At 36.1% G+C, this 9,818-nt stretch overlaps 1 protein-coding gene across 1 annotated transcript; it reads left to right on the forward strand.

Moving 5' to 3' along the window:
* Positions 1 to 617: 617 nt before the first annotated feature.
* On the forward strand, positions 618 to 9,302 carry LOC306994387 (group 3 secretory phospholipase A2). Its single transcript, XM_079604810.1, has 4 exons — positions 618 to 1,533; positions 5,374 to 5,506; positions 6,448 to 6,582; positions 7,441 to 9,302. The coding sequence occupies exons 1-4, from the start codon at positions 1,005 to 1,007 to the stop codon at positions 8,075 to 8,077; spliced, it is 1,434 nt and encodes a 477-aa protein (XP_079460936.1). The 5' UTR covers positions 618 to 1,004; the 3' UTR covers positions 8,078 to 9,302.
* Positions 9,303 to 9,818: the final 516 nt, after the last annotated feature.

A 9,818-nucleotide genomic window follows, 5' to 3' on the forward strand; every position in this document is an offset into this window, starting at 1 on the left:
TCTTGTCAGGTGTTCTCCAAACTCATCAGGCATTATAGGAGAAGACTCAGAGCTGTTATCTTGGCAAAATGAGGTTGCAAAAAGTATTTAATAAAAGGGTGTCAATAATTGTGGCCAACGTGTTTTGGAGAAAAACATTTATTTCATAATGTGATTTAGCCCCACTCTCAATTCTCTTTCTTCAATGAAAGGTTAGAAGTTTGGCAATTTTTTGAATGAAAGCTCAAAAGGATAAACAATGCAGATTTATTTTTTACAGCCAGTTTTGAGATAAAAACTGGGGTGCCAACAATTTTGGCCATGACTGTATATATATATATATATATATATATATATATATATATATATATACATATATATATATATATATATATATATATATATATATATATATATATATATATATATATTGTTATTATTATTATTATTGTTTAAAAAAAATTTTTTACTTAAGTAAAGTTTTAGTATTCTATTACAAATTTTAGTGATTTAAAAACTTTAGTGACAGAACAAAACAATCCGATTTGTATAAAAAGATCAGATTTCTGCAGCCTCGCGATGTAACAGAAGAACTCTCAATTGAATCTTACAAGTGTTCTATTGCTTGGATTCAACTCGGGTCATTGGACAGCAAATCCTTGGTAAACGGAGTTCTGTTTATTTTCGAGTCATGTGACTAGTGTCATTTCAGCTCCACATTTGTTACAAGTTTTAACCTGCAGATAACTCAAATTTCAGTTCGACATCTGTGAACAGAGAGTCAAGAACCGGCTAATTCATTTTCATTTGACAGATCATTCACAGAGCAAATTCTTCTTCATGCGGCGTCCTCCTCATGTGGACTAACAGACTGATGGTGATCTGCGTTTAACTGATTTTCATTTTTGCATATTTTTTTCTGGTATCTACGTCAATTAAACAGATTGAAAAATTAGCTACGCGCTATTTATGACTGTTTCTAGCCCTAAACAAAGCGTAGAGCTATAGGCTAAATCTAAGCAATAATGTCATTAAATCTGCAAGATGCGCGTATCGGAAGTCTATTTCTTGCTGTTAAGCTTTTAGTAGTGGTTTGCTGTTGCAGTGCTGTAACACCACAGAAACATGCACCATTTTGCCTCCTCATCAAATCTGAACACGAGAGTTATCAGGTTAGTTTCCTCATCCACTCACTGGACGCTTTAGCACCTCCGCTCTTTTACTGGAGCAAGTGGACATCAGAGAAACACGTTGAAGATTGTATCATGAGTAGCGACGAGACCCTGGTTACGCGTTATTTGTCACTCTGCCGTGAGGAGCGCGCTTATGACAATGCCGAAAAGTTACCTTTCCGCTTCAACATAAGTGCGCTATTGGAAGATCCCAGGCTGTGTGTAATGAACTCGTATTTCAATTTCACTTTGCTCAAAGAAGACGTCAACCAAGGCCAACCGATGAATTCAAGAGCAAAAAGTCGCTATAAACGCGCATGGGTTTTACCGGGAACACTTTGGTGTGGACGAGGCACAAGCGCCAATGACTATGAACAGTTGGGTAGGTCTGCATCCTTAAGTTCCTATGCCTTCACTCTTCAAAATAAAGGTTATTTATTGGCACACAAAAGTTCCATAAAGAACCTTTAACGTCCATGTAACCTTTCCTTTGCACAAAAGGTTATAGTGAATTATTACTCTAATAAAAAAGGGTTCTTTTGTTAGGCTATATTTTAAAAGTGTTGCTCAGTTCACTTGTAAAAAGTGTTTCTCTTAAACTTAAATAGGCCTAGGTGGTAGCCACATTCGTCTACAACAAATAAAACTCACTAAGACATGTGCACAATAACAGATTATGTGATATCACATACAAAGAGTTCTGTTGTTACAACCTGCAACTACTGGGTTGAGTTGTAACAATTTTTAGTAATTTACACTTAAAGGATTAGTTCACTTTTAAAATGAAAATTCTGTCATCATATACTCACCCTTAAGTTGTTTCAAACCTGTATGAATTTCTTTCCTCTACTGAACACAAAGGAAGATATTTAGAAGAATGTCGGTAACCAGACAGTTTTTGGTTCCCAATGACTGCCATAGTATATCTTTTTCCTACTATGGCAGTCATTGGGAACCAAAAACTGTCTGGTTACTGACATTCTTCTAAATATCTTCCTTTGTGTTCAGCAGAGGAAAGAAATTCATACAGGTTTGAAACAACTTAAGGGTGAGTATATGATGACAGAATTTTCATTTTAAAAGTGAACTAATCCTTTAATACAGGTAATTTGCTGAAATAAGATCCATACCCAATTTATGCAATACATTTATTGAAGAACAAAGAATAGGCTACTTGAATAAAGTGAACAATTTAAATGGACAAAAACGTGTGTGTGTGTGTGTGTGTGTGTGTACTGTATTTCTGTCACATAAGGTTTCAGTAACTAGCTTGCCATCCATCTATTTTTATGTTTGAAATATCACACACAAAAAAACCTGGACGGAAATGCCAAGATGCGCATTTATTCTAAAAATGTGCACAAAAAAAAACTATGAGCTCAATTGAGGCAGATGATTTTAATCCTACAATAAAAACTACAACGGAAAAACATTTACCACATAAATCCCTTGATGCGCAGCAAAAAAAAACTTGCCTCAACAGAGGATTTGACTTATAACAGGAACTTTTCATGACCTTGACCTTGCCCTATCCCTATCCCAAACAGCCATAAAATGTGATTTAATTGTTTTAACATGTGGGTTTGAAGTTAGCATGAATGCAAAGTATCAAATTAAACTAGAGAAATTGAGACTTTAGGTTATGAAAATAATTGTATCAATGTCTTGATAAAAACAAAGTTACTTTCTTTCTTTTTGGTCATAAAATCTACAATGTTTCTCACAGTCACATACCACTTCTCCTGTGAACTCAAAAAGGAGATGGGAGTGTATGATATGTATGCCATCACCACAGCAGTTTTCTGACCCGTCAAACTTACTGTTAAATTGACACCGTGTTACATCACTCCCCAATCTCCCCCTACTAGTGAACTAATTTTGTTGTTCATACCGGTACAAAATTAAGCATCCATCAGTCTTTTAATCACAAAATCTTTGATTTAATTGAAATGATTTGTGATAATGCTTCTGGAGCTGTTGAGTGTATCAAATATTCTGTAACACTATGCAAAGATGTATTCATGTTACAAAGGCCTTAGAGCAGGGGTGTCAAAACCCTAATTAAACACACCTGGACCAGCTAATCAAGGTCTTCAGGATTACTAGAAACCAGAGATACCCAAATTAATTCTAACACTATCCATCCTAAATAGTATTCGAAAATAGAATTAGTGCATCCCAAATCATAATATGTTGATATGAGTATTCCAAAGATACCCGGATGGTCTACTATTTCTGGTTAGAATTCGAAGTGCACATCGATGCACACTCTAAAGGGTAGTATTGCCCACAACCCATTGCTATAAAAGGGTTAAAAAACTACAAACATGACGGATGAGAGAGTCCGGCCGTTAAGTAGAGAGGTTTAGATAAAGGGGTTTGAGTGAATAATTATCGGTATCTAACCTGACGACAAGATATTCATTCAATGTTATCCACATTATATTTTGTCTGCTACAGCATTGTAAACTTTTATTAATGATACGTTTGGCCATTAACTTTAAATGCATCATTATAATTAAATGAAATTGCAAACACACGAGGAGAGTCTCCGCATGAAAGACCCACGATTGGCAGATCAACGTCCAACTACATTTCTCTCCGATACGGTTGGAAATTAAATTAAATTGGATGTGGAGGATTTTAACTGTGACAAGTTTTGATTGACAGGGCAGGTTAAACGGTGACAGGATGCATGTAACTAAGCGACAGAGCTGTCCGTTAAAGATGTCAAATTAGTATGTCCCAAAGCTTGCATACTCTTCTTCTACACACACTTTTTTTCACTAAAAGTGTACATACTTTTTATGGTGTAGTATAAGTAGGCGAATTGGGACCCAGCAATAGTCCTATTATTGAGAGATGCGAGGGTCCATTGCCCTCTACCATTGGAGAAAAAGCAACGGCTAACTTTGATCATGTGTGCCTTGATAACCAATCACATTACAGCCTTGATGTCATGTGAGGCATGGGTGTTTCTCAAACGGAAGGCTGCGTCCTTCCTAGTTCAGTCCTTCTGAGGCTTGTAGGCTAGACTCCTCCTCGAGTCCTCAGCAATTAAACGTTAGAATGACGAATGAGACAGTCTATTTAACAGTGTGCATGGCTACGTCACACATGTTCCCGCCTCCACGGTCACTGCATGAAAATACTATTAAAACTTAATTTTTGAAAAATACTTTATTACAAATCTTTATATTAGTTGGGCTTTATATTAATGCAGCCAGTGGCTCCTTACATTATTGTCAGTTTAATGTTTAATGCAAAACAAAAGATAACATTTATGCTTTCATGTCCTTCCATGTTTCATTTCATAATAAACTCAGACAAGCTCAGTATACCGATTCGTTTTCCCTGTTTATTTCCGTTCATTTAAATGTGTGCAAAGGATTGTGGGTGATTTAAGGCCACGAAGGATACATCCGATGCATCCTTCAAAACAGGCCGAATGAAGGAAGTGAAACGAAGCCTTCCAAGGATCCTTCAAATTGAGATGGCCTTCAGCGACGTTTGATGATGTGGCAGCCGAGATATGCAGCCTTCATAGGATGTAGCTTCCGTTTGAGAAACACCCAAACACTGTTTTCTGATAAACAGTGAAATGCAGAGAAATGCATAGAAATTAATGAGAAATGCCGTTTTACGAAATCATACCTGTTGCAGCATTTATTTATTTGTTTTCGGTGTAAAATAGATCAATCCAAAATGAATGTTTAAGATTAGCCGATGGGCTGTCGAGTCGTTTCTCTTTTTTTACAAATATGAATGGTATCGGCGTGTAAAAAAGCTCTATTTTCAATATTTGCTACATATTAAGCAGTTTTCCTGAGAGCGATAAATCAAAGTGCAGTTTTCATGCAAGGGTCATGGGTGTTAGTGGCTGACTATCTGTGAATGTATGGCACGTCCTCGAAAAGACATGGGAGGTCCCTGCAACATAACCTGGTTATTACAGTTAATACTAGCTATGTTGTGTGTCAGTAAATCAATATAATTACAGAGGGTGTCATAGAGTTATACATGACAGTCAAAAACGGAAGAGTTACTGTGCAACACAACGCAAAACAGAAATGTGCCCTGCGCATTACATTTTATTGAGATGTTACAAGTTGTATTCTATTACAGATAATCTACATAATAATGAGGACAGTATTATTTTACAATACTGTAAATAATCTATATTTGTTATTTGATTATTTAGACATTTTTCTTCTCTTCTCAGGTATGTTTGTGCATGCGGATAGATGCTGCCGAGAACATGATCACTGTGAGCACATCATACGCTCCTTCTCTGTGAACTTTGGTGTCTTCAATCCCACCCTCTTCACGGTCTCCCACTGCGACTGTGACCACAGGTGAGCACATGAGCTCTGGGGTCTTTCACATTCCACAGACGAGAGGCATTTTCAAATCCTCAGGGGAGACTCTTTAGAGTCATAACTCATCCTTTATGTTTGTTCACCTCATGTATGTTATCCTTATATGGCTTGTATGAGTTTTTTAGGACACTGCCTGTTTAAATAGATAAAGAATATATATCTTCAGCAGGACAGCCTGTAATTTATGTAGAAAGGCTTTCTTTTGATGTGCAACACTCTAAGAAGAAAAAAAATGTGTCTCAAAAAGCAATCTTTTTGAGGTTTGACAACTTCTAACCAACAAACTACAACACAGATTTTAAGTTAAATAAAAGTTGTTCCAATTCATTTCAACATAATTGAGTGATACGGGAACTATTATTAATTTAATGTGGTTTATTTTAACAGCTAGCACTTAACCTAACAGGTCACAACACAAAATAACACTACATTTCTATATTTATTCTACTTATCATGTGCAAAGCACGCTGGGAACTTAAAATCCACAGACAATTGCTTTAAGTTGCATTGTTGAATAGCAGTTTTTGCAGTTTAAATTAAAAAAACAATATTAAATTGATGTAGTAATCAACAATTTGTCAACATAACTTGAAAATTATTTTTGCAACTTAAATCAATTCAATCAAATTAATACATTTGATTTTTTTTTATACTTGCAACCATGCTTTTTTATTTTAAGGTTTTTGTAGAGTGAATTAGTTTTCCGGTTTAGTCGTTGGTTCAATTCCCAGGGAACACAAATACTGATTAAATGTATGCACTGAATGTTGCTTTAAATAAAAGCAAAATCCTAAATGTTTAAATGTAAATACATTGAGCATGTGTTTAATGGAAGGGTTAGCTGACATTGAGACACAAAAGAGAGATTTCATGCAAATCATATTAATTTCTGTCTTGTATCTTCCTGTCTCTGTTAGATTTAAACAATGCCTTCTCAATGGTAATGACACCATCTCCAACATGGTGGGCTACAGTTTTTTCAACGTCCTAAAACTCCGCTGCTTTGAGCTGATTCAAAGGAGGCAATGCACACTGTACAACTGGTTTGGAATGTGAGTGCAAGAAATGAAATAATGCATTCCAAAAATGTTGCTTCATGCTTCTGTTTGCAAGCAAAAATGCAGAATGGATAAAAACACTGTAACTGTATATATAATATAATTCACATAGCTGTCTACATTGACATAACCAAATTACTTCCATAGAATAATTTGTATGTGGCATCATTATAGTATGTTCATTCATGGTCTTTCATAGATTTTCAGCCTGTTATTCCAGTTTCAGTGTTAAATGTGAATCCTGTAACAATTAACAAAGTTCACTGGACTCATTGTCCTAGATTGTCTCCGATATATTCTTATATTTGTTTGGACATTCATTTATAATCATGGTTTCTGTGTAATAACATTGTGCCAGAGGTGGGAATAAGTTACCCACATTGAAGTCATAAGAAAATAAGTCATCGAGTCAAGTCTCAAGTTGCAGTGCACAAAATAAAACAAGTCAAGGCTATGGCTCACCTCAAGCAAGTCATGTTGAGTCCTGCGAAGAAAGTCACTCTCAAAGTACCATGCAGAGGTTACTTTTCCCAAGCAGTTATGAACTCCCTGAATAATACAGACCTGAGAGTGATCTGATCTGAGATCAGAATAATACCTCCCTTAAACAATTTTAGAGTAATTTATCAAGTGAAAGCAGTTATTTTGTCTATTATGCTTGCACTAATTGACAGCGCCGCTTGAAACCCTGGTGAAAAAAATCCAGGTCTTGTTTCCTCAGCCATTTTCTATTTACTAACTTTTTGTAGTGAATCACTTTTGACAAAAATGTTGACAGCAGTGTGTTTAGTATTTTCCTCTAGGCCAGAGTAACATTATGGTGTAACTGATTTATTTAATCTCTCACTGCAGGTGCACAATGGTTCAGCTCGCACCTGTGGCAGTATTGAAAGATTCAACACCATACAATTCCACCAATCTAAGTAATGAGAAAAGTGGCACCATTGACCTTCCATGCAATGAAGTGCCAATCAAATTGTCACATAGTGGCAAACAAAGAACCTCTAAATCTAAACGAATTAGACTGACAAAGGACCAAAGAAACTGCGCTCCAGTTGACTATGCAAAAGGGGGAACATTTCAGCTAAGTCAAAAGTTGGTGAACCCATTTGAAAAACGGAAGAATCTACAAAGAGCTGGACATCGAAAAGGAAGAAAAACTGTGCAGTCAAACTCATTGTTGACATTTACCCTCGCTCCCCAAAGGAAGGCATCTAAAGGGAAGCAAATGATATCTCAAAAGTTCAAAATGGGAACTATTCTTCAAAGCATCCACAGGACAGAAGCAAGTGTGACTCACTCACCTTCAACTTCGTCTGAAACGAAATTACTCTTGGTTCAAAAGACGATGGTCAATCAGTCCAAACAAATATCTGCAACTAAATCAGGAGCAAGGACACTTCAAAATAAGAGAAAAAGAGTTAAAAACAAAACCCAGAAGTCCAGAAAGGGCCAGAAGAAAAAACAAATTCAAACCCAAAAGCAATGATGCTCACTTACAATCATCAAAAATGCAAAGGTTATTATTTTTCAAAAGATAAGAGATCTTTAATCAGGTATTAGATTAAATTATGTGAGAAGGGCTTTTCACACTGCGCTTTAGCCTGGGTTATTGTCATTCTAAACTCCGCTTTTAACCCTGGGTTAAGGAACGTTTCACACTTGTCATTTATAATCGGGGTTAGCACCGCTTTTTACCAGGGGTTATGAAACCCTGATCCACATTTGGCCATTCCAGACACGTTGACACGTTCGCCATCTTGGAAATGTTAACATGACGCTGTCATCATTCGCACTAACAAATCAATGAATTTTCATTGAAAATTTCACAGCATTGTGCAGCCTATGGCTGTAAAACCACAGAGCTATACATTCCAGATGAAATGGGATAACCTTACAGAGGTGAGAATGTGCAGGTTTGTGTTTTTATGTATAACTTAATATGCAATATCCATATGCAGAATTATTACATTAATGATACATTAAATTATGTGAAAAATCTAAATCTATGTATAGATATTCATACATTTGAATAACTAGGTTGTAGATGCACAGTCAACTTGCTTTTGAGTGGTCATGGACCGGATTTGAACGTTCCAGTATGGCAGGTGGCTTAAGCCTGTTTTATGCTTCTGCGTCGAATCGACGGCGTACCCCTGGAGACCCCTCTGCGTCTCCGCGAACCCCTCTCCGACCCCTCCGCCGTAGCTCGACGTGCACCTCCAAAAAATTGTAACTATGCGTACGGACCGCACGGAATTCAGTGTAATAGCAGTTCGATGCTGCTTTATAAAGGCTAACCGCTATTTACTCACTTGAATAGCATTGCAATGGCTGTTTTGTTTTCTGCTGACCCCCCACCCCCCGGGGGGCGCTCCCCACACTTTGAGAACCACTGCCATAACGTCAATGACGAAGTTCCCTTGAAAGAGAACCCAGGAATCCGTAACTATTTCAAGTGTGAAAAGCCCTATTCTGAGGTGAAAAAAGACAATTAAATAAGGCATTTAAAAATTGAAAAAATCTTTTGATAATTGTGCAAAGTTATTTTTTTATTACTTCAGGGGCCAATTTTTTACAATATAGAAAAAAATTATACACTGCAATGATAGTAAAAATTTCATTTGTTTTTAATATTCCCAAAAACTTCAGTATTTGCATATACTGTACACCTGTTTGCATGTTCTGTGTTTAATAAAAAGCAAATATGACTGAATAAATTGTGGTACAGCTGTATTTTTACCAATTAAATATAATGTTACAGTTAAATGAAAGTTTTATTGTATCTGGATAATTGAAACATTCCTAAAACAAGAAGTCGCCAAGATTGCGGTGGGCTAGATTTTAACCACAGACCAGATTTGTGTGTCACTGACATATAGTATTTTTATATTAAGTGTTTAAATTATGCCCAGAATATATATTGGCATAGTAATATGACCAATGTTCCATTAATCTATCAGTTGCTACAGTAAAATGCTTTCAGGTAAATGGTGCAATAACAGAATACTTTAGAAAGTAATATGTACTGTAGCTCTGTAATTGTGTTGCAAATTCAATGAATACACAAACTTGGCATGTGATGTACTGTCACCAGTTAAATGAAGCATTCTGCAAATAACTCAGCAAATGTTCTCTCAGAGTTTAAGATATTAACAATAAATCACACAGCAATTTACAGCTGAAAAAACGAATTAGTACCTAAGAGCATAATCAAATTAACTTAAGAA

This window comes from Phoxinus phoxinus, assembly GCF_949152265.1.
Source record: "Phoxinus phoxinus genome assembly, chromosome: 2".
Classification (NCBI taxonomy): domain Eukaryota; kingdom Metazoa; phylum Chordata; class Actinopteri; order Cypriniformes; family Leuciscidae; genus Phoxinus; species Phoxinus phoxinus.